The sequence below is a fragment of the Lathamus discolor genome, chromosome 16 (assembly GCF_037157495.1).
Source record: "Lathamus discolor isolate bLatDis1 chromosome 16, bLatDis1.hap1, whole genome shotgun sequence".
NCBI lineage: Eukaryota > Metazoa > Chordata > Aves > Psittaciformes > Psittacidae > Lathamus > Lathamus discolor.
This window is the reverse complement of record NC_088899.1, coordinates 1,990,245-2,016,535: the sequence shown is the minus strand read 5'-3', so window position 1 is coordinate 2,016,535 and position 26,291 is coordinate 1,990,245. Positions and strand designations below refer to the sequence as shown.

The 26,291-nt window shown below is 56.8% G+C and overlaps 3 protein-coding genes and 1 long non-coding RNA gene across 7 annotated transcripts in view; 3 read left to right on the top strand and 1 right to left on the bottom strand.

Annotated features, from left to right (window-relative positions):
* The window catches only part of FBXO42 (F-box protein 42), a 49,926-nt gene extending 49,236 nt beyond the window's left edge, over positions 1-690 (bottom strand). Inside the window, exon 1 of one of the 2 annotated variants that reach the window (XM_065696505.1) lies at positions 607-690. The gene's annotated coding sequence lies outside the window, so the exon portion shown is untranslated. The remainder of the gene's footprint in view (positions 1-606) is intronic. The other variant, XM_065696504.1, reaches the window with a different exon arrangement.
* Positions 691-961: 271 nt separating this feature from the next.
* Positions 962-4,024, top strand: LOC136022684 (uncharacterized). Its single transcript, XR_010616268.1, has 2 exons — positions 962-1,177; positions 3,893-4,024. It is a non-coding gene; the product is annotated as an uncharacterized LOC136022684 (long non-coding RNA).
* Positions 4,025-4,252: 228 nt separating this feature from the next.
* Positions 4,253-19,123, top strand: SZRD1 (SUZ RNA binding domain containing 1). 2 transcript variants are annotated; one of them, XM_065696301.1, is made up of 4 exons: positions 4,253-4,401; positions 14,663-14,712; positions 15,608-15,859; positions 17,019-19,123. In XM_065696301.1, exons 1-4 carry the CDS (start codon positions 4,351-4,353, stop codon positions 17,119-17,121), a joined length of 456 nt encoding a protein of 151 aa, XP_065552373.1. In that variant the 5' UTR covers positions 4,253-4,350; the 3' UTR covers positions 17,122-19,123. The 2 variants fall into 2 exon arrangements, with proteins under 2 accessions (XP_065552373.1, XP_065552372.1); XM_065696300.1 differs by having other exon boundaries at positions 15,605-15,859.
* A 1,516-nt stretch (positions 19,124-20,639) lies between these two features.
* On the top strand, positions 20,640-25,488 carry NECAP2 (NECAP endocytosis associated 2). Of its 2 annotated transcripts, none has more exons than XM_065696299.1 (8): positions 20,640-20,789; positions 21,363-21,463; positions 21,994-22,098; positions 22,745-22,826; positions 23,243-23,351; positions 23,680-23,842; positions 23,992-24,076; positions 24,781-25,488. In XM_065696299.1, exons 1-8 carry the CDS (start codon positions 20,668-20,670, stop codon positions 24,821-24,823), a joined length of 810 nt encoding a protein of 269 aa, XP_065552371.1. In that variant the 5' UTR covers positions 20,640-20,667; the 3' UTR covers positions 24,824-25,488. The 2 variants fall into 2 exon arrangements, with proteins under 2 accessions (XP_065552371.1, XP_065552370.1); XM_065696298.1 differs by having other exon boundaries at positions 20,640-20,795.
* Positions 25,489-26,291: the final 803 nt, after the last annotated feature.

The following is a 26,291-nucleotide window of genomic DNA, read 5'->3' as shown; positions in this document are numbered from 1 at the left end:
CCCCGTCGTGACAAGGGAACCACCACCAAACGAAGCCGTTCTCTCATCACCCACCACACATCAGCACGGGAGACAATGGCGAGGAAGGACCCCAGCGCCGCCGCGCTGGTAAACCCCAGCCCCACCGCTTCCACACAAGGCTTCGAGGACCGAGACAAGCGCAGGGCGAGCCGCACACCCGGCACGACCGCGAGATGTGGCTCCGCAGGGAGTTAATGGGGAACAAGCAGAGGCTGAGCCTCACCTTTGTCTTTAGACACGGAGGAGCCGCCTGTGAGGCTGGGGGCACCCCGGCCCCCCCAGCCCGCAGCTCCAACGCTGGTTTTGGGGGGAAATCCGGGTTTTTTAGAGAAAGCGCAGGTTTTACCCATCCCCAGCAGTAACAAGACCCGAGGCTGCGTTCCCCTCTCCCGCCGGGCAGGGAACGGGCTCCCCCCCTCCAATGGGGCGAGCAGCCCTCGGGGGCCCGGCGCAGCACCCCCTAACCCGGGGGAACAGGGGCTCGGCCCCATCGCCGCGGCCCCCTCCGGGCGAGGCCTGCCCCACCGCCGCCGCCGCCCCCCGCGGGGAAGGGTCGGTACCCGCCCCACGGAGCCCGCCGCTCACCTGCCGCCGCCCGCCGCAGCCAGGCCGGGCCCTCAGGGCTGCCGGCACCGGGTCCGCCGCGTCGCCCGGGTGACGGCTCGAACCGGCGCCGCCATCTTCTTCTCCCTCCCCTCCCTCCGCTCCGCCGCCAACCGCCGCTCCAGAGCGCAGCGCGCAGGCGCCTTCGCCTCACGTCATGACGCACGGGCGGGCGCCATGATGGGAAGGTCAGACCGAGCCCGCCCGCCTCCGTGTGGCGGAGGAGGACGCCATGTTGGGGAGGTCCCGTCATTGTGGGGGGGGCGCGGGCGCCATGTTGGGGAGGTCGCGCTGAGGCGAAGGCGCCATGTTAGGGAGGTCGCTCTGTGGAGAAGGCGGTGCGGCGGCTCCTGCTCCTCCCCGGCTTTCCGGGCTCCCTCGGCGGCCACTGCTCGCGGAGGCACAGCCGGGTCCCCGGGGCCGTGCCCCAGCCGTTAGGAAGCGGCCGTGTGGGGCTGGGTGTGATGGAAGCTGCGGTGTGGAGGCCGAGGGGGAAAGCAGCAGCAGCAGCGAGGGAAGCGGCTTTGCTCTGTGTTACCTGAGGGATGCGGAGGTGAGGGTTGTGTCTCATTGCCCCATTAAAGCCGCCTAAAAAGTCAATGAATCAATCAATAAACCCTACCAAAAAAAAAAAATCAATACATCAATAAAACCTAAAAAAAAATCGATAAATCAATAAATAAATCAACCAATAAACCCCCCAAATAATCAATAAATCTAACAAGAAACCCTAAAAGAGTCAATAAACCCTAAAACCTCAATAAATCAACCAATAAACCCCAAACAATAATAATAAACAGTAAAAATCAATAAATCAATAAAGCATAAATCAATAATCGATAAATCAATCAGGAAACCCAAAACCTCGATAAATCAATCAATAAATCAACCAATAAACCCCAAACAATAATAAATCAATAAATCCTAAAAAAAATCAATAAAACCTAAAAAATCGACAATCAAGAAATCAATCAATAAACCCCAAACCTCAATAAATCAATAAATCTATTAACCCTAAAAATATTAATAAATCAATAAATCAACCAATAAACCTAAACGATAATAATCAATAAACTGTAAAAAAAATAAATAAAACATAAATCAATAGTCGATAAATCCATCAGTAAACCCCAAACCTCGATAATCAATAAATCAACCAATTAACCCTAATAAATCAGTAAATAAACCAATAAATCCTAAACAATAATAAGCAATAAACCCTAAAAAAGCAATATTCAATAAATCAACGAACCCTAAAAATCAATGATAGATTAGTAAACAGAATCCCAGAATCCCAAGGGTTGGAAGGGACCTCAAAAGATCATCTAGTCCAACCCCCCACAAGAGCAGGGTAACCTACAGTACATCACACAGGAACTTGTCCAGGCGGGCCTTGAATATCTCCAGTGTAGGAGACTCCACAACCCCCCTGGGCAACCTGTTCCAGTGCTCTGTCACTCTTACAGTAAAGAAGTTCTTCCTGATGTTAACGTGGAACTTCCTATGTTCCAGTTTACACCCATTGCCCCTTGTCCTATCACTGGATATCACTGAAAAAAGCCTAGCTCCATCATCCTGACACCTACCCTTCACATATTTGTAAACATTGATGAGGTCACCCCTCAGTCTCTCTTCTCCAAGCTAAAGAGACCCAGCTCCCTCAGCCTCTCCTCATAAGGGAGATGTTCCACTCCCTTCATCATCTTTGTGGCTCTGCGCTGGACTCCTTCAAGCAATTCCCTGTCCTTCTTGAACAGAGGGGCCCAGAACTGGACGCAATATTCCAGATGCGGCCTCACCAAGGCTGAGTAGAGGGGGAGGAGAACCTCTCTTGACCTACTAACCACACCCTTTCTAATGCACCCTAAGATGCCATTTGCCTTCTTGGCCACAAGAGCACATTGCTGGCTCATGGTCATCCTCCTATCCACCAGGACCCCCAGGTCCCTTTCCCCTTCACTACTTTCCAGCAGGTCACCCCCCAACCTGTACTGGTACATGGGGTTGCTCTTCCCCAGATGCAAGACTCTACACTTGCCCTTGTTGAATTCCATCAAGTTTCTCCCCGCCCAACTCTCCAGCCTGTCCAGGTCTCGCTGAATGGCAGCACAGTCCTCTGGTGTGTCAGCCACTCCTCCCAGTTTTGTGTCATCAGCAAACTTGCTGAGGGTGCACTCAGTTCCCTCATCCAGGTCATTGATGAAAATATTAAACAGCACCGGTCCCAGCACCGACCCCTGAGGAACTCCACTAGTCACAGACCTCCAGCTAGATTCTGCGCCATTGACCACAACTCTCTGCCTTCTTCCTTTCAACCAGTTCTCGATCCACCTCACTACTTGATCGTCAAGCCCACACTTCCTTAGCTTATCTATGAGGATGCTGTGAGAGACAGTATCAAATGCCTTACTGAAATCAAGAAAAACCACATCTACCGCTCTACCATCATCCCTCCACCTAGTCACTTCCTCATAGAAGGCTATAAGGTTGGTCAAACATGACTTCCCCCTCATAAAACCATGTTGGCTGTTCTTAATGACCCCCTCATCCTTGAGGGAAGCTTTGTCAGGACAAATCCTGCGTGTCCCCATGGATCTGAGCTGTGCTGGGAGCGTTCCTCGGCCTGGCTTCCATAGGGAAGCTTTGCCCATCCACAGGCAGCCGATGCTGTGTCCTGGTGAGGAGGGATGCAGGAGCTGGTGGAAAACCAAGGTGAAGCGAGCAGGGTTGCTCTGCAGCCGGATCCACCCCACAGCGCTCCTGCATCCAGTGGGAAACGTCCATCCCGAGCAGCCTGATCCCATCCCGAGTGGAGCCGAGCTCAAGGGCACTTCCAAGGCAAAGAGAAGAAGGAAGCACCGGGAAAGCCGTGCCTTGTGCAGGCTCGGGGGCCAGGGCCGGACACTTGTCAATGCAGCCGTTAAATGTTAAAGAGCCCATAAAGATCCCTTGGGTCACCGCGCACTGAAAGCAGCCAGGACATGAACACCCATCAGTGCAACTGCAGCGTTTGGGGGCAAAAGGAAGGATTTTGGGGCAGGTTCTGCAGTGCGTGTCTAAAAAGTGAATTTATTGATGGATTTATTGAGGTTTTGGGGTTTATTGCTTGATTTATTGATTTTTGGGGGGTTTATTAATTTTTGTTTTTGGTTTATTGCTTGAGTCGTTGATTTTGGGGGGTTTATTGGTTGATTTCTTGATTTTGGGGGGGTTATTGATTGATTTATTGATTTTTTAGGGTTTATTCATTGATTTATTGGGTTTTTAGGCTGCTGGAATGGGGCAGTGAGACACAACCCTCACCCCGGAGACACTCAAGAAGTGAACGCGGTTGTGTCTGTTGTGGCAAGAAACAAGAGCAAATGAATAAATGATGTTTTATTTTGGGTCTGGAGGTTCAGACTGAGCACTGAGGAGTAGCTGAGGTGCTAATGGCGCAGAGGTGGGAGGGACAGACGGGTTGTGTGACCGGATGAGAATGGCTAAATGAAGGGAAACCACCCCAAAACCTCCTGTGCTCCCACACTGCCTCCGGTCCTCCCGCCCGCCAGGGGGCGCGGGCGCGCCGCCTCTTCTCCTGCCACCAGCCCCCCCCCCGGCTCGGCCGCACGTGCTCTCCCGCAGCGGCTCCCAGCGCACGCGCCGCCCGCCTCACCTCTCCCCGGGCCGCTCGCGGCGGGGCGCGCATGCGCGGTGCGCGGCTGGCGGCGGCGGAGGGCAATTAAAATGGAAGATGAGGAGGTCGCCGAGAGCTGGGAGGAGGCGGCCGACAGCGGGGTGAGCCCGGCGGGGGGCCGGCACCGGGCACCGGGCAGCGGGCACCGGGCACCGGGGCGCGGCGGAGGGCAGCGGGAGGGACCGGCGGCCGGCGGGGCGCGGTCAGCGGGCCCCGAGCGCCTGCTAGGCCTCTTAAAGGGACCGCGGCCTCGCTCGGTGAGGGGCCGTTGTACCCGGCCTCAGCGCCTCCCGCTCGCCTCTTCTCCATGCCCCGGTGCTGTGGGAGCCGCTCCCCGTCCCTGCGGCTGCCCGCGGTGCCCAGGCACAGTTCCGTGTTCTCCGGCCGTGGGGGGCTGCGGGCAGGGCGGCAGCGGCCGGGCCGGGCCAAAGCTGCGGGCGCTGGGAGCGTGTGTGGGTGCTGGGGGGCACGGCAGGATCAGCCGGGTTAAGCCCCGCAGGGTGGGCTGCGTGTGCCGGGGGGGGGTCACAGCAGAAGCCCTTTTCCCCCCTTAGCTCCGTGTTAACGTGCTGCTCCGCTAGGACAAACCGTGGCTCGTAGCTGAGGCTCTCTTGCTGTTAATAGCTCCAGAGCTGAGCTGCTCCTGGCTGAGAGGCTCTGAAGCGTGAAATAAAGCTTTAGCAGGGGGGCGGGTTGGGGTCTGTGCGGGGCTCACACCGAGGGGGAGCAAACCCTTTACCAGGCACGCTCCTGCCTCAACGCGTTCATTACCAACCGGAGGGCAAAAGGACTTTGTGACAATGACCTGGGGAAAAGGCTGAGGCTGCTCCGGGGATTGGGTTACGTCTGCCCAGCGAGAGGGTGGCAAAACAGAGCCTGTAACACAACCCGGGCCCGAGCCCAGCGCTCGCCCCGTGCCAGGGCCTGCGGAGCCTTGTGCTGGCTGGTGCGGTTCGGTCGCTCCATGAAGGGGCATAACTCGTGTCCCCGGCGACGCTGATAGCTGCGGCCTTGAGTAATGGTTTAAAATTGTAGGGCTGCTCAGATCCCGGGCAGCGGTTGTCCGTCCTCGCTGTCCTTTCCAGCCTGCGCCTTGTAGGTGTGCTTCTAAAGCCCTTAGAAGGAAGAAGCCATTCTCACCCCCGTTTCCAGTCCAAACTCGGGGGGGGTTTGTCTTCATCCAGCTCTCCTGAGGAGCTGCTGCTGCTCTTGCAGCTGCTTTGGCAGTTGTCAGGGCTTGGGGTGCCTGCAGAAGCAAAGGTGTCTGCGGCAGGAGCTCCTCTTGTGTAAGGCAAGGGCCAGGAGCTGCCTCCTGGCATCTGTTGTGATTTAGAAAGGTCATTTCCAAGCCCTGCCTGGCAGGAAGGAGCCCCTCTGCTGCTGCTGGTGGCTGCAGGAAGCACGGTGGGATGGAGCAGGAGAGCGCAGCCTCTGCCTGACCAAGGGCTTTCATGGTCTCGATGGACATGGATGCAGTTGGGCTGTGCTGCTGCAGAATCAGAGCTACCAGAGGTGGAGAGCAGAGGGCAGGAAGAGGCTGTGCTGCAGAGCAGCAGCGCGACTGATTCACCTGTTGGCTGGTCTCTGTGCCCGAGCTCTGCTGCTGTTGTGGGCCTGGAGCCGGGGACCTGGCCGAGTGAGATGGGCCTCATGGTGGAGGTGAAAAAGGATGCACAGGGAAGAGGTGAGGTGGCCAGGTCCTGTCAGCACAGGGTACCTACATCTGCAGACAGGCTGAGAACACTGGGGCTGTTCGGCGTGGAGAAGAGAAGCTGCGTGGAGACCTCAGAGCAGCTTCCAGTGTCTGAAGGGGGCTGCAGGGATGCTGCAGAGGGACTCTGCATCAGGGACTGTAGCGATAGGACAAGGGGTGATGGGTTCAAACTGGAACAGGGCAAGTTCAGGTTGGAGACAAGGCAGAAGCTCTTCCCTGTGAGGGTGCTGAGGCGCTGGCACAGGGTGCCCAGAGAAGCTGTGGCTGCCCCATCCCTGGCAGTGCTCAAGGCCAGGTTGGACACAGGGGCTTGGAGCAAGCTGCTCCAGTGGAAGGGGTCCCTGCCCGTGGCAGGGGCTGGAGCTGGATGGGCTTTGAGGTCCCTTCCAACCCAAACCAGGCTGGGGTTCTGTGATTTTATTCTTCTGCTTTTATCTCACTTGCTGTGGATTGGAGGCGGCACAAGGCAGATCCCAAAAAGGCACAAGCCAGCAGCAGCCAGTGCTCAAAAGGAATATGCAATAAAACATAAGTCACACATCAAGGAGCAGCTTTAAACACAGACTCTGCTCCTCGTACCTCAAACACTTGAGGACCTCAGTCGCTATCATTTATGTTAGACCCTTCAGCACACCTCTGAGGGAGCAGCAGAGGTGTAGCAGATCCCTGATGGGCTTTGGGATTTGTTGCTTGCTTCTCACTGTGTAACTTGTTAATATTCCACCCAGATGGGTTCCTTAGGACAAAGACCACATCCCATGTTAGTGCTGGTCCTGTCCCGGGTGTTAGGCTGTGAACTTGTGCACAAGGCCTTCAAGAAGGTGGTTCCAGCCTGCCCAGAGGTGCTGCGGTCTCTCGCTTGCAGTTCACCTCCCATCTCTCTTACAGATCTACCTTCCAACAGAGGCAGCACTAAAATCTCTAAGTTAAGGGGAAACCCCCCAAGAAACCCGTTGCAGACCTTCTGCCCTGGTTTGGTCAGTCAGGTAGCAGCAAAGCAGCAACTCGAGCATGTCTGCTGCTCTTGAGGTTGCCTTTTTGGGTCTTCACGTCTTCAATGTGGTTTCTGTTTGTGTTTTACCCCCCTGTGTCACCGGAGTTCCCCAGTGCTTGCCAGAGAAAGGAGCAGCTCTTTGGGTACGTGCCACCCCCTGAGCAGCCACGTGCAGCAGAGCTCCGGGGGACCTCCCCATCTGTGTTACCCCATTGCTGCCTCATTGCACCTTGAAAACGCCTGTGGAATGGGGCGGTTTTGCTGCTCTGTGAATTCCGGGTGGAAAACAGGGTGGAAATAACAACTGAAGTGTCTCAATGAGGAGTCTGGGTTAGTAAAACCTTGGATGACTTCATACAGGGCTTTTGTGTGGCCTGGCTGGCTCTAGGGAAGAGGGCATCACGGATGAGGAAGGGCTATTTGGGACACCTCAGTCTATTTACCTGCCTAAACCTAATAATTAAGCATCAGGTGGGAAGCTGAGCTCCAAAACTGGGCTGGAAGCCCCATGTCCTGGGTCACAGGTAACCCTCAGGCTTGAACTGGTGCCCTTCAAGCCATGCAGGGATTGCTTATTCCTTTGTTAAGGAGAATTTGTATCACTGTCATCTGAATTAGGAACTTCTGTTTTCTCTGCACAGATTCTGAGTTGAAATCAGTCTGGCCACCCAAAATGGGTTAAAAAACTGTAAAACCTGATCCTCTTGGGTGTCTTTTCTCCACCTCCATTTGCTGCTGATGGACAGTTTACAGGGCAGTTTGTCCCCAGCTGCTGCATCCAACCTTCCTACTGGCCCTTTGCACCCATCCCATCGCAGTCCAGAATCAAAGTCCCTTGCTCAGGCTGCTCCTCGCTTCACTGGTCACCACCAGCACGAGAGGCTCACCCTGATGCTCTGCAGCCCAGCCGCCCGGGGAGGATGGGAGCAGCGCAATGTGTGTCACTGACCTTTGTCCCTCCTGTGTGGGGACAGGGGTTGTCGCCTGCTTGTGTCGTGGCACTCGCTGAGGACCCAAGGTGGGGAAGAAAACCTCCTTGTTGTCACCTCTGAAGCGGTCAGAGGGCCTGGATTTGAGCCTGCGGCAAAGGCAGAGCGTTCCCTGCTTGTAAGGGTTTTAGCTTTGAGCTGCTAAATGGAATTGAAGCACAGAGAAGTGAAAGGGAAATGTTTGCGTGTGCAGTGCTGTGACTCCAGTCCAGCTCGTGCCACCAGAGGAGGAACTGATGGGGTTTTGGTTTGCAGGAGCTGCACCCGGGAGGATCGCTGCTGGGTTTTGATGTCAGGGCTGGGAGGATCACAGAACCCCAGCCTGGTTTGGGGTTGAAGGGACCCTAAAGCTCCTCCAGCTCCAACCCCTGCCACGGGCAGGGACCCCTTCCACTGGAGCAGCTTGCTCCAAGCCCCTGTGTCCAACCTGGCCTTGAGCACTGCCAGGGATGGGGCAGCCACAGCTTCTCTGGGCACCCTGTGCCAGCGCCTCAGCACCCTCACAGGGAAGAGCTTCTGCCTAAGAGCTCAGCTCAGTCTCCCCTCGGGCAGGTTCAAGCCATTCCCCTTGGCCTGTCCCTACAGGCCCTTGTCCCAAGCCCCTCTCCAGCTTTCCTGCAGCCCCTTTAGGATGGGTTTTGCTTCACGGCCCAAAGTGCTATTTGTAAAGCCTTTGCTGACTGTTCCCTTTAGGTGTTTACAGTGTCACCAGAGCCTTAAAGCTGGGAAAGGAAAGGTTCTGTTCCTGCTGCTCAGGGTTGCTGGGGCAAAGGAGGTTTGTTTGGTAGGAGAAAATGATGCTTGCAGGTCGGGAATGGCTTTGGCGATGTTGCCGCAAGTCCTGCCCATGTCCCTCAGACCATGGAGCAGCTGGATGTGACCCTGTGCGGGGACATGGGTGCAGAAGGCACAGGTGATCTTCAGGATTAAGGGATGTTCCAGGCCCTTGGCAGAGGGCTTTTGCTAGGTCTTAATCTCTGTTTTGCTTCTAGGTTGATAAAGGATGTCAGTCAATTCCCACTCTGCAGCCGAGAAGCGTGTGTCCCAAGTGCTTCCCCCCTCCTGTAGCGTGTCCGTGCTGGGAATACCGTGTGGCGCCCGCCAGGCTTGTTCCCAAAAATACTCCCGTGTCTTGTTTCCCAGTATCCCGCTGCCAGGAGCGTTATCTACCTATGGCAGACGTAAACGCCAGCGCAGCGGAGAAGCATCTGAGGCTCTCTCAGGCACCATCCGCTGCCAGGGTTTAACATAAGCCGAGTAACACGGGGAATTCATTAATGGAGCAGTTTTGATTCCCAGGATAGCCTCAGGAATTGCAATGTTCCTGTAATTAATAGAAGATTAATTTATCTTCAGAGCAAAGAAGTAGGTACCTAATGAGGAGTCAGCTTGGAGGTGGCGGAGGATTATGTGTTCCTGCTCAGGCTCGATGGTGCTTTTGGTGAGTCTGCTGCTGTGAGGGGTTAGGAATCAGGAGCAGCTTTGGTAACCTCAGCTCCGAAAGCCTGATTCTTGTCTAAAGACAAGAATATGAGCAGCCAGGCCTCGAAGTTCAGCTCCTGTCCTTTAGAAGATGCCGGAGGAGCTGGTGGTGCTCTGGTCCAGACAAGGCTTTGGTTCGGTTGGTGAAGGAGGATGCAGCTCCAGCCTCAGTTCCCTCTTTCTGGGTTTGGTGTTACACATCACTTGGGTGAGGAAGGGTGGAGGGCTGTGCTCAGGGGGAATGTCCAGTAAGTACATCCCAGGCTGTCGGTAATGCTTTTCTGGAGCTGTGTGTGTGACAAGTTATCGCCTATCTAGGAGAGCTTCCTGTATCCATGACTGTCCTGGTGGCTGTCTCCTGGATTCCTGCAGTCACCTTATTTGGGAGGTGGAGAGGAATTGTCCTCCCGGCAGAAGGGGTTGATGTAAAGCCCAAACCTCTGCTTCCCTTCGGACATTCAGTCCTGGTTACTCACTGAACTGGAAATAAACCCCAGCACTATGCTGTTATCCCTTCCCCTGGTCCACCAGAGCTGGATTTGCATCTCTTCAGAGTCCTTGCTGGCAGGGATGGGAAGGATAATTCCATAGACATACCTAATGCCTTACAGTTACTCCAACAAAGTTCTTCCAGCCACGTTAGGGCTGACTCCAGCCTCTCCCTGTGCTTTGCAGTACTCTGGAAAACTGGGTTTCTTTGGGAATGTGCCTAAACCCGACGTGATCCATGGGGACACCCCTCCTGAGGGGCACATTTCAGGGGTGTCGGGGGCAGCATTGGTCTCCAAGTACCCATAACATCACTGAGCTATGCTCTGTGTTGGTGGGGTTCTTACTTGGGATGGGTCTGAGCAGCAGGTTTGTGTGTTGGTGTCTGTCCAACGGCCTTCCAGAGGTATTCTGTCAACCTTTTTAGGCGTTGCTGTTCGTCTCGGGGTTAAAGGCTTGGAAGGATGGCTGGGATGGGGCTGGAGTCGTTTCCATGATGTCCTCACTTACAAATGCAGCTTAAATGTCAAAGAACAGTGTCTTCTTCGTGCTCTGTGTGTGCGTTTGGGTCCTTTTTAGTCCCCAGACATAATAGCCCTAAAAATAGTTTGCTGAGATTCTTTGCTAATCCTTGGGGCGGGTGGTTTGAACCGGGGGGTGGGAAGTATAGAAATAAGGGGGCGTTGGGTATAGAAAGAAGTTGATTTGGGAAATAAAAGCCAGGAGAGCTTCCTAAGGAGATCATGCCTGGCTTTGGGATCTGGGAATGTGCAGTGTGATGCCCTGGGGTGCCAGCTCTGCTGGCCTCTCCTCTGGCCTCGTGCCTTTGGGTTGTTGTAGTGCTCCTGGCATTCACCCTGCACGTCAGGGCCTAATTTTATCTCATTACCACCCAGCTTGGTGGCAGCGTGACACAGCAGTGGAGAGGGGATGACATCAGCAGGCAAACACATGCCCATGGAGCAGCGGCAAGGAATTTCGGGGTGCTTTTTCATTAGGAATGAGCCACGTCAAGGTGGTTCTGCTGCTGGGCTTCCTGCAGCGGGATCCATGCGTGAGGCTTGCTCTGGCAGCGTGATGCAGGGCTGCATCTGGGATGCTCTCCACATCCAAACACCTCCACTTCAGACACAGTCGTGTTCAACACCCAGAGCTTGACTCTTGCTGGGGGAAAACGGGGTCAAGCCCTGCACGTCAGAGAGCACAACATTGAACACATCAGGAGGTGCACGTGAGGAGGGAGCTGCTGTTATCACACCAGCCTTTGCACGCAAAGGGAGGCTCTTTGTACCCAATGGAGGCAGCTGGAATCCTCTCAGCAGCGCAGCATCGTGTGAGGCTAACGTGGCTGGGGTGAAGGGCCACGTGTGTCTGGGGGAGATGGCTGGTTTAGGCTGTTCTGCCAGGATCTTTCCGTGTGGAGGAGGCAGAGCACATCATGGCTCTGAGCTGATGTTGGAACTTGGAGGATGGTTTAGCTGCTCTTTACTTTGCTCTAAGGTGAGGAGCCGGCGTGTGGTGGCTGGTGAACAGCACTTGGTGACCACTGACAACTGTGGAGGGATGTGGAGACCTCAGAGCAGCTTCCAGTGTCTGAAGGGGGCTGCAAGGATGCTGGGGATGGACTCTTCATCAGGGACTGGAGTGATGGGACAAGGGGTGATGGGTTCAGACTGGAACAGGGGAAGTTCAGGTTGGAGATAAGGCAGAAGCTCTTCCCTGTGAGGGTGCTGAGGCGCTGGCACAGGGTGCCCAGAGAAGCTGTGGCTGCCCCATCCCTGGCAGTGCTCAAGGCCAGGTTGGACACAGGGGCTTGGAGCAAGCTGCTCCAGTGGAAGGGGTCCCTGCGCGTGGCAGGGGTTGGAGCTGGATGAGCTTTCAGGTCCCTTCAACCCAAACCAGGCTGGGGTTCTGTGGTGAGAGACCACATACCGAGGGTTTTGCCAGCAGTTACCGGCACAGGACTCAAACAGACGCGGACGGGAATTGTTTCGGGGAGCAACGTGTCCCAAACACAGGTTTTCCTTGGGGTACGTTTGTGTGTGTTAAAGCAGAGGACTCTGTTTCTGGCAGGGGAAGCTGCAGGCTCTGGCGTCACAGGACGTCTGTGTGTGTGTGTGAGGGTGTGCAGAGCTGCTCAGCCCTGTGTCAGGCCCATTAACCAGGTGTTTGTCACCCGCTCAGGTCGATCCAAGGCTGTGCAATTACAGGATCTCATAGCCCAGCACATGGACCACGACTCGAGCCCCAGGGCTGACCCGCAGAGCCACCAGGAATGTGGGGATGCGGCGTTCCTCAAACCCAGCTCCTGTGCCAGGGGGGAGAGCGCAGACAGAGCCTTGTCTGTGCCCCGTGGGCCTCACCGTGGGCTGCTGAGCTTGTCTGGTGTGCTGCAGCACCGTGACTCTTGAAGGTGCTTTCCCCACCTTGTGTCATCTTCCTGTCATCCCTCTCCTCTGCTTGAAGGCTTTAATGAGGGATGTTTAAGGATGTTCCTTCCAGTTCACTGCTTCCAGGTGCCCCAGAGAGGTGTGCTGAGCCGTTTGAGTTGGAAACAGTGCTTTAAACACTCTTCTCCAGCAGGATGCGGCCTCTCCTGGTGTGGGCACATGGGAAACCCCTTCCCCTTAGTTTGACTGTCACTGTTTGCCAGCAGCCGCTCCATCCTTGCTGGGATAACCATTTCCCTGCTGGCTGATCCTTGGTCTTTGCAGGTGGGAAGCGGCTGGTGCACATTTCATTCCATCCTCCCGAGCAGCACTGGGATGGGATTTTGCTCCCAGTGAAGAGGAAGGAACCCGCAGGTTCATCAGCCCTCGATGGGAGGCTCTAGCCATAACCTGGCCTCCAGTCCCTGGTTTTGTTCTGGCACATCCATCACTCATCACCTTCCAGTACAGAGACTGCAGAGACCGGGAGAAAATTCAGCCTCCTGTCTTCTGTCTGCCTAAACCACTTACACTTATTTCCTCCTGAGTGGAGGCTCCTTTGTGATGCTGGCCTGCTTGGAGCCAGAGAATCAGAGTGGTTTGGTTTGAAGGGACCTTAAAGCTCCTCCAGCTCCAACCCCTGCCACGGGCAGGGACCCCTTCCACTGGAGCAGCTTGCTCCAAGCCCCTGTGTCCAACCTGGCCTTGAGCACTGCCAGGGATGGGGCAGCCACAGCTTCTCTGGGCACCCTGTGCCAGCGCCTCAGCACCCTCACAGGGAAGAGCTTCTGCCTAAGAGCTCAGCTCAGTCTCCCCTCGGGCAGGTTCAAGCCATTCCCCTTGGCCTGTCCCTACAGGCCCTTGTCCCAAGCCCCTCTCCAGCTTTCCTGCAGCCCCTTCAGGCACTGGAGCTGCTCTCAGATCTCCCCTTCAGGAGCCTTCTCTTGTCCAGGCTGCCCCAGCCCAGCTCTCTCAGCCTGGCTCCAGAGCAGAGCTGCTCCAGCCCTCGCAGCATCTCCATGGCCTCCTCTGGCCTCGCTCCAGCGGCTCCAGGTCCCTCTTGTGCTGCTGCCCCAGAGCTGGAGCAGGGCTGCAGGGGGGGTCTCCCCAGAGCGCAGCAGAGGGGCAGGATCCCCTCCCTGAGCTGCTGCTCCCGCTCTGGGGGTGCAGCCCAGCACAGGGGGGTTCTGGGCTGCGTGACCAAGCACGAGCGCTGTGGTTTGGCTCCTTGTTGTGACTTGTGTTCATCCCTGCTTACTGGGGCAGCAGGGAATTACTGTGCAAACCAGTTTCTTCCCTGGGTTGTGCCTGTTGTGGTTGCTGACAGCAGGGCAGGGAGCTCACAGTGTAGTTGAGCAAACCAGCCCCAAAAGTGGAGCAGCTGCATCCTGCCAGGAGCTTGGAATTCCTGCGGTATTGCCAGTTATCAGCTGGTGCAACTGGGACACTCTCAGGTGGCTTTGTTCCCCTTTTCGCGGGTGGTTAAACACATCATTGCATCAGTGAGGATCCTGGAAGCCGGCTGCGTTTTCCTGGTTAGCCAAGAGTCCCTGCAGAATTGCTCCACTTGCAAAACACAGACAGACACCTTTGGGAAGCTTGGGACAGAAGCTGACGTGCTTAGAGCCGCGCTGGGTTGGCCCTGGGGGTCTTTGCAATGTCTTTATGCCCATGGATGACTGCAGAGCGGAGAAGCACGAGGAGGCTCAGCTCTGCTCTGCTCCTCGGGTGCACCGGGGCAGGGCAGGGTTTGGGAAGGAGGGCTCGTTGCAGCAGGAATGTGGCCCTGCCGGCCAGGCCTCCGGATGGCTGCAGGCTGCGGGGCTGCAATCGGGCACGCAGAAGGATGTGCATTGCCCCGGCCGGCGCCTGCTGCTGCTGCTGCTCTGCCCCAGAGGTTCGGTGCCAGCTCCCGCCCGGATCCGGCCATACCTCCCTGCGTATTCCTATGGCTCCTCAGCCTTGACAGAGCTGTCCTGCCAGCTGAAGTGCTTGCAGTGAGCCACGAGTGCCCCGTGGCTGCCCGCGCGCCGTGACACACAAGAGCCCCGGCCTGCTGGAGGTGCATTAATGGCTATGGATGTAGGTGGTGGTGTGGCTCTTGTCTGCCTCTTGGTTTGCAGGTCACCCTCGGGTGGACACGCACTCTGTGCCCCCTTTCTGGTTTCGCTGTAAAGCGCAATGGAATACGGGTGCAGACAGGCTTAAGCTCCAGGCCTTGAGATGAGCCTTCAGGTTTTCACGCTGCTTCTTCTTCCTTTCTAGGAGATAGACAGACGGTTGGAGAAGAAGCTGAAGATCACGCAGAAGGAAAGGTAATGGTGCTGCCCGGCTTGGTTTCAAACCCAGCCTTCTTTTCCTAAGGTCTGGGGAGAGGGGACAGCAGGGAAGGAGCTTCGGACAGAACCCACCGAGTTCCGAGGCCGGAACCAGGGAATTCCATGCTCGTGCCACTAGATGGCCCTTTCGATCCCTAACGGAGGAGTGGAAAGCTGCTGGGAGCCAGTTTGTCCCAGAGCTGGGTCTTCCCGGCTGGCTGTAGCTGCAGCCCTGGAGAAGGCAGGTAGGAAACAGACACCGAGGGTGAGTCAGGTAATCCCAGCTCCCGGCCCTGGGTTGGCTTGACAGGTCTTGCATCAGTGAGACGCTCTCTTCCTGCTTGCTTCGGGGTGGGTTGGGATGGGGGGGGGGTGCTGCCTGTTTGTAATCACTTCTGACAAGTCTTTTGTTGTGCTGGGTTGATTTTCACCCCTTCCATTCCTGGGAGGCCACTCAGGGAGTCGCCGTGTGGCTTCTCTGGGAATGCCCCACAGAGAGGGACCATAGGTGCAATGCGGATGGTGCCAGGGACCAAGGCTGGCTCTGAGGAGTGAAGTGGCCGCTTGGGCTGGGTGTGCTGGGGAGGGCCGCCCTAACAGGGAATGGAATCGTGGTGCTGATACCAATATCTGCACATGGAAACACTAAATCTTCAGCCCAGGGTCTGCTTCCCTTCGCTTGAAGACGTGGAAGGCAGAAGGGGCTGATTTTCCATCCATACTGAGCTGCTCTAGGTTAGGGCTACAAATATGGCAGGGTCTTTAATTATCCCAGGCTGCCTCTTAAGCACAGGATGACACCCGCCAGGCAGGAATTCCTATGGAGAGCAGGAAAAGCCGCTCGGTGCCGGGAACCAGAACCAACCGCCTCTTTATCCCTTTCCACCAGCAGAAAGTCCAAATCTCCCCCAAAAGTGCCGATCGTGATCCAGGACGACAGCCTCCCCGCAGGGCCTCCCCCCCAGATCCGCATCCTCAAGAGGCCGACCACCAACGGCGTGCTCAGCAACCCCAACTCCGCCAGCCGGCCGGCCTTCCCGGTGAAATCCTTGGCGCAGCGCGAAGCGGAGTACGCAGAAGCCAGGAAGCGAATATTGGGCAGCGCCAGCCCCGAGGAAGAGCAGGAGAAACCCATCCTGGATAGGTGAGAGCAGCTCCCCGTGTGCTCCTTGCGAGCGAGCTCCCTGAACAGAAGCTCCTTGGAGAGCGAAGTGAGGCCATCAAGGAGAAGGTGTTGCTTTGGGAGCAAGCAGGGAGTCCTGAGCCTCAAATAGATGGGGCTTCAGGGAGGTGCCTGATGTGGCTGATCTTTGATCCCTGGAAGAGCATGCTGGGGGGAAAGAGAGGTGTGTGGGCAACCAGGGTTCATAGAATCGCAGCCTGGTTTGGGTTGGAAGGGACCTTAAAGCTCCTCCAGCCCCAACCCCTGCCACAGGCAGGGACCCCTTCCACTGGAGCAGCTTGCTCCAAGCCCCTGTGTCCAACCTGGCCTTGAGCACTGCCAGGGATGGGGCAGTCACAGCTTCTCTGGGCACCCTGTGCCAGCGCCTCAGCACCCTCACAGGGAAGAGCTTCTGCCTAAGAGCTCATCTCAGTCTCCCCTCGGGCAGGTTCAAGCCATTCCCCTTGGCCTGTCCCTACAGGCCCTTGTCCCAAGTCCCTCTCCAGGTTCCCTGCAGCCCCTTCAGGCACTGGAGCTGCTCTCAGGTCTCCCCTTCAGGAGCCTTCTCTTGTCCAGGCTGCCCCAGCCCAGCTCTCTCAGCCTGGCTCCAGAGCAGAGCTGCTCCGGCCCTTGCAGCATCTCCATGGCCTCCTCTGGCCTCGCTCCAGCAGCTCCAGGTCCTTCTTGTGCTGCTGCCCCAGAGCTGGAGCAGGGCTGCAGGGGGGGTCTCCCCAGAGCGCATCAGAGGGGCAGGATCCCCTCCCTGAGCTGCTGCTCCCGCTCTGGGGGTGCAGCCCAGCACAGGGGGGTTCTTTCTGGTTTATCCCATCAGGACATTTCTTCGTGTGCCCTGAGGGTTTAGACTTGAGGAAACCACCACATGCAGAAGGGAGGGTGTGAATGCTCTTTACTGCGCAGGGGTCTGTTGGAGGCGTTGTGCTGTGAGCTCTTTGGACAGAAACCGAAGTGCTGGTTTGGGTCAGGTCACATTCCTTGTCCCAGGCAGTGATGTGCACCGATTGTTCCGTGGTGGTGGCTTCCCACCGAGGCGGGTGCAGGATCCCAGCATCCCAGGCTGGAAGGGACCTCAGGGATCACCAGATCCGACCTCCTCCTCCTCTGACCTCCTCTCTCCTTGCAGGCCCACGAGGATCTCCCAGCCAGAAGACACCAGGCAGCCCAACAATGTGATTAGGCAACCCCTGGGTCCCGACGGCTCCCAAGGCTTCAAGCAGCGCAGATAGAGGCGGGCAGGAGGGAGATGCTGCTGCGGGAGGCAGCGCCCGCTGCCCTGCGTCGGACTTGAGCAAAGGGAACTCCCCGGGTTCTTTGCACTGTGACCCCCTTTGCTCTGCCCACTGTGACCTTCATCCCCACGCACTGTGACCTCCCCTCGCCACCCACTGTGACCCACAGACGGCGAAGGGCTGTCCCCGCATGGCCGGGACGACAAGGGGGGGGGGGTTAAAGGACTCGGATGGGTGCAGGGAGCCGCGGGCGCGGTGCTTGGGCTGCCGCTAGCGCCAGCAATAACGTTTGTCGTCCTCGTCACCCGGGATTTAAGGAAGCAAAACCCCAGGGAATGCTCCCCAGACGCACGTCTTGTCCTTGCCGCCTTAGGAGCGAGTTCTGGTGCAAAGGATCTCTTGTTTATTTCATGTCCTCTTTGCTGTCTGTATGGTGGAGCGGCGGAGCACATGGGATGGGTTTGAGCTCTTGGGGTTCATTGTGAGAGGGAGTTGAGCTTCCAACAAGGAATTTCAATGAATTGCTGCAGCTTTTCCCAGCTCGCCTTTGGCAGCTGCTTGCTTCTCCTTCTCCATTTCCACTTCTGCCAAGCACAGGGGGTGCAGACTCCAGATTCCCACCTCTGGGAGCCTTCGGAGCCCGATGACCGTGTTTACATCCTGCTCCTGGTAGAGCTTGGCTGGTGTTTCCTGCTGGCTTTGAGGAAAAGCTTCAAATCCTCTTTTTCGGTTGTATTTTTGGCTTTCTTTTTGTATTTGGGGAGCAGGGAGCGTGCCCCCATCCCAGGAAAACGCTTCCCACCTGGCTGAGAGCACCAGGAGAGGAAGGATGAGGAATGCATTGCACGGAGGAGAAGGTGCTGCTCTGGTCCGTGGAATGAGGCCAGGGAATGGGGCGTCCCATGGCTCTGACTCCGAGCGTCACGGATGGTCACGGTACGAGCTGCGTTTCCCTCCCGGAATCACATCAGGGAAGAAACCCAGCGCTGGCTAAAGTCTGGATGATTCCTGCCATCGTACCGGCGGCTGCTGGGAAGCGGTATTCCTCCTCCAGCTCCCGGGAAGAGGACAGCGAGGCTGGTGATGGTGAAAACGGGGATATTCCCCCCGGGATGAAGCTGACCTACCTTAATGCTGAGGGGTGAGATGAACACTAAACACTCATCCTGGAGGGGACGGGCCCTGGAGAAGCATCGCTGGCTCTGGGCGCATGGTTGTGCCGCATCGTGCTCAGTAGGTTCAGGGGGAAAGGAGTGACCCCCGGTGTCCTCCCCGCGCAGGGAAGTGCCTGGACACCCGCAGACGTGTTCAACCCAACCCCGAACGGTCAAATAAACCTACCTGTGTCTCAACGACCCCGTTAGAGCATTGATGGGCTCATTCACGCACTGAGGATGGTGGCGAGGGGGGGGGCGGGCAGGGATCCCCTGGGTATCCCTGTGTTTTGGGGGGGGTGGTCCTAATGCTTATCCCCTCCCAATGTCAGGCTGAGGCCCTGGGGGGAGCGGGAGAGGGGAAAGACATCAGCAATAACCGCAGTCACCACGCCTTTCCTTAATGATAACCCAAAATAGCTTTGAATAGCCCCAAATCGGTGGGGTTTGGTGTAGCTGATCAGTGTTAAAGTCTCTGCCTCTGAAATACCCCATCTCCGGCACTGAGCCACCCCCCGCATCCAAGCTCCATCACCGGAATCTCTGTTTCCAGCACCCAGACCTCCCATCTCGGCACTGAAATCTCCATCTCCAGCACCAAAACCTCCTTTTCCAGCACCGATCTCTCCCGGCTCCTCCATCCCGGTGACCAGGAGCCGGCCAGCCCGCGGGCAGGGCTCGGCGGCGTTCCTGCGGGAAGCCCCTTCATCCCGGGAATGCTGAGGATGACCACGGTACCACGTGTGTTTTCACCCCCTCCCCCCCCCCAAAACCCGTGCGCCGTGAAGAAAACGTTTTATAAAGTTGTATTTTAAATAAATGTCTTTAAACTTTTAACGACAAAACCCGTTTGGTTCTGCTTTGTCCACCCCCATTCCAAAGGGAATGCTGCAGGTGATGGATGAGCTCCTGGTGTGAGCAGAGCCTTAAACATCCCTTGGGAAGGTGAAATCCGAGGTTTTTGGCCGTTGTGATGATACGAAGCCGAAAAGGTGGTGTCCTTCAGGGATCGGGGTTGGGACCGGGCTTGTTCAGCATGAAGTTCAACCATGACAAGTGCAAGGTCCTACACCTGGGTCGGAGCAATCCCAGGCACAGCTACAGACTGGGCAAAGAAGAGATTCAGAGTGGCCCTGTGGAGAAGGACTTGGGGGTGCTGGTCGATGAGAAAATGAACATGAGCCGGCTGCAGTGTGCGCTCGCAGCCCAGAAACCAACCGTATCCTGGGCTGCATCAAAAGGAGCGTGACCAGCAGGGCGAAGGAGGTGATCCTGCCCCTCTGCTCTGCTCTTGTGAGACCTCACCTGGAGCATTGTGTGCAGTTCTGGTGTCCTCAACATAAAAAGGACATGGAACTGCTGGAACAAGTCCAGAGGAGGCCATGAGGATGATCAGGGGCTGGAGCAGCTCCCGTATGAAGACAGGCTGAGGAAGTTGGGGCTGTTCAGCCTGGAGAAGAGAAGGCTGCGTGGAGACTTCAGAGCAGCCTTCCAGTATCTGAAGGGGGCCTATAGGGATGCTGGGGAGGGACTCTTCGTCAGGGACTGCAGTGACAGGACAAGGGGTAATGGGTTAAAACTGAAACAGGGGAAGTTTAGATTGGATCTAAGGAGGAAATTCTTTCCTGTTAGGGTGCTGAGGCACTGGAATGGGTTGCCCAGGGAGGTTGTGAGTGCTCCATCCCTGGCAGTGTTCAAGGCCAGGTTGGATGAAGCCTTGGGTGGGATGGTTTAGTGTGAGGTGTCCCTGCCCATGGCAGGGGGGTTGGAGCTGGATGATCTTGAGGTCCTTTCCGACCCGACCTGTTCCATGGTTCTATGAATTTTGTCCCATTTTTGGGCTTGCTGAGGAGGGGAAGGCGCAGCGCTCAGAGGGAGGATGTGGTTTGCAGAGCCAGTGTGAGCTGTGCCCGGGCGGCCTCCCACCATGGAGGGGGGAAAAAGGGGGATGATTAATTGAACTAATTAATTTTAATTAAGTAAATTAATGTAATTAATTGAACGTTATTAATGGTATTGCCACGTGCTGACCTCCGTGCTTGGTGCTGTGCTGGGTAACCCTCGGAGGAGCGGGGTAAGGGGCTACTGGGTGCCTGTGGCTGAATGGGGGTGTGCTGGTGACTCTCACCAGTCCTGACTCCCTTTCAATTCTTATAATTAATTAATTCTTATTAATTAATTATCATAATTAATTATGTCATTCTTATTAATGACGTAATTCTTATTTTTAATGTCCTTTAACGATGAAATCCGTTGAAAACGTGCCTCGGGCCGCTTGCCAGCGGAGACCCCCCCCAACCCCTTGCAGTGCACCCTCCCGCCCGCCAGGGGGCGGCCTGCCGCTGAAGCCCCTCCCCTCCACCTCACGCACTGCGAGCAGGGCGGTACCATGGAGGCGGCGGGGCAGAGCGGCGCCGCCGCGATGGCGGCCGCGGCGGGGTCCGAGGCGGTGCTGTGCGTGAAGCCGGCCGTGCACGTCTACCGCCTGCCGCCGCGGGCCTCCAACCGCGGGTACAGGTGGGGCCCCCGCCGGCCCCGCAGCCCTGCCGCTGCTGCCTCCCCGCGGAGGGGCCCATGGAGCCCCCTGGAGTGCGGCACCGCGGGGAGCTCGGGAGCTGCCCCTCACCCCTTCACCCCCTCTCCCCGTCACCCCCCTTCACCCCCTCACCCCCTCATCCCTCACCCCATCACCCCCCTCATCCCCCTCTCCCCATCACCCCCTCACCCCCTCACCCCTTCACCCCCTCACCCCTTCACCCCCTCACCCCTTCACCCCCTCTCCCCATCACCCCCTCATCCCCTCACCCCTTCACCCCATCACCCCCTCACCCGCCATCCCCCCCGAGGGGTATGGGGCAAGCAGGGCCCTGCACCCCCAGGAAGCTGCCTTCTTGCCGCGGAAGAGGAAGCGAAACCTCTCGCTCGGTGCCTGTTTATGGGGTGCAGCCCTTTTGGGGTGAAACGAGAGGTGTCCGGAGGAGCCTCCTCCTTCCGGGGGTGCGGGGGGGTCTCTCGGTGCCGCTGCTGATGGGCTCCATGGGGAGGTTACCGTGGGTCCGGCTGTGCTCTTTCCCCATCGCCCAGGGCTGCGGAGTGGCAGCTGGAGCAGCCGGCGTGGAGCGGCAGGATGCGGGTCACAGCCAGGGGCAGCGTCGCCTTCATCAGGCTGGAGGATAAGAACACGGGTAAGGAGGGGAGAAGGGGAGGGACCCGTCAGGTCCCTTCTCACCGCAGCTGCTGCAGGGGGATGAGGCCAGAGGAGGCCATGGAGATGCTGCGAGGGCTGGAGCAGCTCTGCTCTGGAGCCAGGCTGAGAGAGCTGGGCTGGGGCAGCCTGGACAAGAGAAGGCTCCTGAAGGGGAGACCTGAGAGCAGCTCCGGTGCCTAAAGGGGCTGCAGGAATCCTGGGGAGGGGCTTGGGACAAGGGCCTGTAGGGACAGGCCAAGGGGAATGGCTTGAACCTGCCCGAGGGGAGACTGAGCTGAGCTCTTAGGCAGAAGCTCTTCCCTGTGAGGGTGCTGAGGCGCTGGCACAGGGTGCCCAGAGAAGCTGTGGCTGCCCCGTCCCTGGCAGTGCTCAAGGCCAGGTTGGACACAGGGGCTTGGAGCAAGCTGCTCCAGTGGAAGGGGTCCCTGCCATGGCAGGGGCTGGAACTGGGTGAACTTTAAGGTCCTTTCCCACTCAAACCATTCCATGGTTCTGTGATTTTGCCAGGAGAGCTTTTTGCCCAGGCACCAGTGGAGCAGTTCCCTGGCATCGCTGTGGAAAGTGTGACGGACTCCAGCAGATACTTTGTCATCCGGGTCGAAGATGGGAACGGTACGTCCTGATCCGTGGGGCGGTTGTTGGGGGAGTCACCTCAGAACATCCTCATTGCCCTCCCTGCTCTGATTTGTGAAGGATTCTTGCTTTCAAGTGCCAAATATTCCCAGCATCCGGCGGCAGAGGGACGAGTTCTCTCGCTCCTATGGCTCAGACATGCTCTGGCCTCCACCAGGAACTAAAACTGACTTGATCTTGTTGCTTGGGGTTAGTATGAGGATGCAGGATCATCATCCTGATGCCTCCCTCTGCTTTTACTCACTTATGGGAATGTAAAACCTGGTTTTACTCACCCTGCCTCAGCACCCTCCCAGGGAAGAGCTTCTGCCTAAGAGCTCAGCTCAGTCTCCCCTCGGGCAGGTTCAAGCCATTCCCCTTGGCCTGTCCCTACAGGCCCTTGTCCCAAGCCCCTCTCCAGGTTTCCTGGAGCCCCTTTAGGCACTGGAGCTGCTCCAAGGTCTCCCCTTCAGGAGCCTTCTCTTCTCCTGTCCATGCAACCAGCAAACAGAAGAGATTCCCAGTCCCGTATCTCAGCCTCCATGCGCCCAGCTCCTGCTGGAGGAGGCGTCAGGCACGATGGGATGTCCCATCCCTCTTCCTCTGCTGCTTTGCAATTCCAGCCCTTCCTGTTCCTCCTTCCCAGGCCGCCGTGCTTTCATCGGAGTTGGCTTTGTCGACCGAGGGGATGCTTTTGACTTCAACGTTGCTCTCCAGGACCACTTTAAGTGAGTTTGTGCCTCTCCCTGTGTCTTCTCAGCTCTGTTTTTGTGGCAGATGCTCACCAGAAGTGGTGGAGAGGAAGTGGGAGGCACACCTGAGTGTTGCTGAGAGGTGGACAGCCCTGTTTCCCTATGCAGGCAGCTCTCCTTCTCTCAGATATTGCCCACTCTGCATTTGCAGGGTCCAAACTGGGCTTCCCCATCCAAAACTGAGCAAATTCCTTAACTCCTTTCCTTCGTTTCTTGTGCCACCTGTAAGGGGCTGCTCCTGCATTGCTCCAGCAGGGAAGGTGGCAGCTCCCATCCAGCACCTCTGAATCGCTGCTGCCAGGCAGAGGGGGAGGATTTGGGGGCTGGATTGATCTGGGAGAGCCTCAGCCTGGTTCCTGACGTCTCCTTTCCTGCTTCTCTGGTTGCTGCAGGTGGGTGAAGCAGCAGAGCGAGCTGGCCAGGCAGGCTGAGAACCCCGAGCAGGGCCCCAAGCTGGATCTGGGCTTCAAGGAGGGACAGACCATCAAACTGAACATTGCGGTGAGGAGCAATTCCAGCTCAATCCCACCTTCCCCTGGGGTGGAACAAGAGGAAGCAGGAGCTTGTCCCCAAAATCCCTGCGCAGAGCCCTTCATGATAACGCTGCCGGCAGGGATCTGGTTGTGTTATGGTTCTCAGTTCCAGAGCTGGCTCTGTGGGTTCAAGATGGGGATTTAAGGACAAGCCCATCCTTGGTCTGACCCCTTTTGCAGTGGGATATTGCCGCACAGCGGGGTTTTTCCCCCCAGGATAAAGGGGGAAAGCTGTGGCTGGGAGGAATCGAGCTCTGGCTCCGGATTTAAACCCAAATTTGCCTCTTTTCTTTCAGAACATGAAGAAAAAGGAAGGAGCAACCGGGACCACCAGACCCAGGCCTGTGGCTCCTGGGGCCCTGAGCTTGCTCCCACCACCTCCTGGAGGAAAACTTCCTTCTGGAGAGCGCCCATCTTCCCTCTCCAATCCCACCCAGCTCCCAGGCACCCCCATCACAGGTCCGTGCTCACACAGCGGTGGCTGTAAAGCTCTTCAGGCTCTGTTATATCCATCAAAATGGGGAAAACAGCAGGGAATTTGGGAATAAGAGTGGGAAATAACCCCTGGTGTTTGTTTTCTCTTTTCCTGACTTCCCTGGTGCCGACAGACTCCCTCTTGTCCTGGCCACAGCCGACTGCTGCTCCCTCCGCCTCCACCAGTGATGTGTGGGGAGACTTTGCCAATGCTTCAGGGTGAGGCCCTGTGGGGTTTGATTCCTGCTCATTTCCCTGGATGTGGGGTTTGATTCCTGCTCATTTCCCTGGATGTGGGGTTTGATTCCTGCTCATTTCCCTGGATGTGGGGTTTGATTCCTGCTCATTTCTCTGGATGTGGGGTTTGATTCCTGCTCATTGCCCTGGGTGTGGGGTTTGATTCCTGCTCATTTCCTTGGATAAACCCCTGTGGGGTTTGATTCCTGCTCATTTCTCTGGGTGTGGGGTTTGATTCCTGCTCATTTCTCTGGATGTGGGGTTTGATTCCTGCTCATTGCCCTGGGTGTGGGGTTTGATTCCTGCTCATTTCCTTGGATAAACCCCTGTGGGGTTTGATTCCTGCTCATTTCTCTGGGTGTGGGGTTTGATTCCTGCTCATTTCTCTGGGTGTGGGGTTTGATTCCTGCTCATTGCCCTGGGTGTGGGGTTTGATTCCTGCTCATTTCCCTGGATAAACCCATCGGGGGGTGTGGGGCATAGCTGCATCCGAGCACCCCTTTGGGATTTCAAAGCAGCTCTGACTGTTGCACATTGCTTCAGTGCAGCGCAGGGCTGTGGGTGCTGCCTTCCTCTTCCTCCCCATCTTCCTCTGGGAAGTTTAGGGTGATCCTGCAGGACCCTCCCTGTGTCCCACGGGCCCTTTTGGCATCTAAAACCTCCTTTTCCCCCTTTTTCTTCTCCAGGTCAGCTTCTACCCAGACAAACACAGGCTGGGTTCAGTTCTGACCCCATCCTCTCAGCTGCTCTTCCCTGTACGGGTGCTGGGATCATTGGGATTCCTTCAGGACCAAAGCAGCAGCTTCGGGACACGCCGCTCCTGCCCTTAAATCCCGCCTGGCATCCAAATCCTGCAGTAAGTGCCAGGAAGCAAACACGCACGTGCCTTCAAACACTCCACACCGGTGCTCTCTGTCCTGGGCCTGGACCGCAGGAAACCTCCCGAGGCCTCTCCATTGGGAAGAACAAGCCATCAACTTCATCACCTCCCCTTGATAACAAGAGGGGGAGTGAATGCTTCCAGTACTGGTTTTTACTAAAGGTTTATGTGTTAGAGCTGCTCCGTGTGTATTTGGGCTGGAAAAACCCTTCCCTCAGTGGGAGCATCTTCCTGGATTCGTCTCACCTGCACGATCCCAACGTATGCAACGCTGAGCGTCGCCCTGATCTCTTCTTGAGTGCTTACCTCCACGGTACAGGAGGTGGGGAGCTGGAGCTCTGCCTTTCCGTGCTGAAATTCCTCATTTCTCGCTCGGGGAACTTTGTTTTTCCCCCTCTCTTTTGGGAAGACACGGTTTTACCTCCTCAGTTCATGAAGGACAGGACGTTGTTGGTCTCTTTGACAGAGCTGGGCTTGAGATTCCTCTTTACACAAATAAATATTTTCTTACCTATTTCTATGAAGCTTTTTTTGGTGTCCAAAATCCTGCTCCTGTTTTACTTTTCCCAGTGTTTTGGGTTTTTATGGCTTCCATTCCCAACCGGGTGATGGTTTCAGAGCCTCGCTGTGCCTGGCAGCGAGGCTGCGCACCCAGGTGAGGGATTAACGCTCCCACGTGCTTCCAAATGCTTTTGATGCCCAAGAGGAATGTTGGTTCCCCCCTCGGAGGGGCTGGGATGTGGTTTTGTGGTTCCCCCTCCTTGCTGGTGCCGAGGAGACCGTCTTGGACAGCAAAGCACAACACACGCTCGTTGCTTAGCAGTGGCTTTATGGTTGGGAAAGACTCCAGGAGAAGAAGGTAAGGAAAGAAATGGGGGGGAAAAAGACGGGGTTTGGCATCCCCATCCCCTGGGGGAGCCTCGAGGCAGGGACCTGAAATGCCTTAAATCCCATCCATCCGCCCTGGCCCCCTCCCTGTGCATCTCCAGTTCTCTGGATGCTTCGGCAAGGCTTTGGGGCAGCCATGGGCTGTGGGGTCAGAGCTGGGATTTAGTTCAGGAGCAGGGATACTGCAGCCCCCGGTGGGGGGGATCTGGAGCTCAGGTGGGGATTTCCGCACAGCTTTTCCTGCCGGATGGGGGCACAAAGGCCGCAATTACCCCGGGAGGGGTAAATTTATTGCCCCGGGGTGGCTGCAGAGCCTTTGAGGGGGACGCACACACACATCCTAAGGGGACTTTTACTGCATCTTGGCCTCGTAGCAACCCCGCACGCTCCTCCCCGGAGCTTTTCCTGCCAGAGCAAACCCCGGGGCTT

Excerpts from the sequence above, each read along its gene's own strand:
- SZRD1 (XM_065696300.1), top strand. The coding sequence starts at position 4,351 with ATGGAAGATGAGGAGGTCGCCGAGAGCTGGGAGGAGGCGGCCGACAGC. Across the intron at positions 4,402-14,662 it reads AGGAGGCGGCCGACAGCGGG|GAGATAGACAGACGGTTGGA; the intron begins GTGAGCCCGGCG and ends CTTCCTTTCTAG. Across the intron at positions 15,860-17,018 it reads GAGAAACCCATCCTGGATAG|GCCCACGAGGATCTCCCAGC; the intron begins GTGAGAGCAGCT and ends CTCTCCTTGCAG.
- NECAP2 (XM_065696298.1), top strand. The coding sequence starts at position 20,668 with ATGGAGGCGGCGGGGCAGAGCGGCGCCGCCGCGATGGCGGCCGCGGCG. Across the intron at positions 23,843-23,991 it reads CCCAGGCACCCCCATCACAG|ACTCCCTCTTGTCCTGGCCA; the intron begins GTCCGTGCTCAC and ends TGGTGCCGACAG. Across the intron at positions 24,077-24,780 it reads GACTTTGCCAATGCTTCAGG|GTCAGCTTCTACCCAGACAA; the intron begins GTGAGGCCCTGT and ends TTTCTTCTCCAG.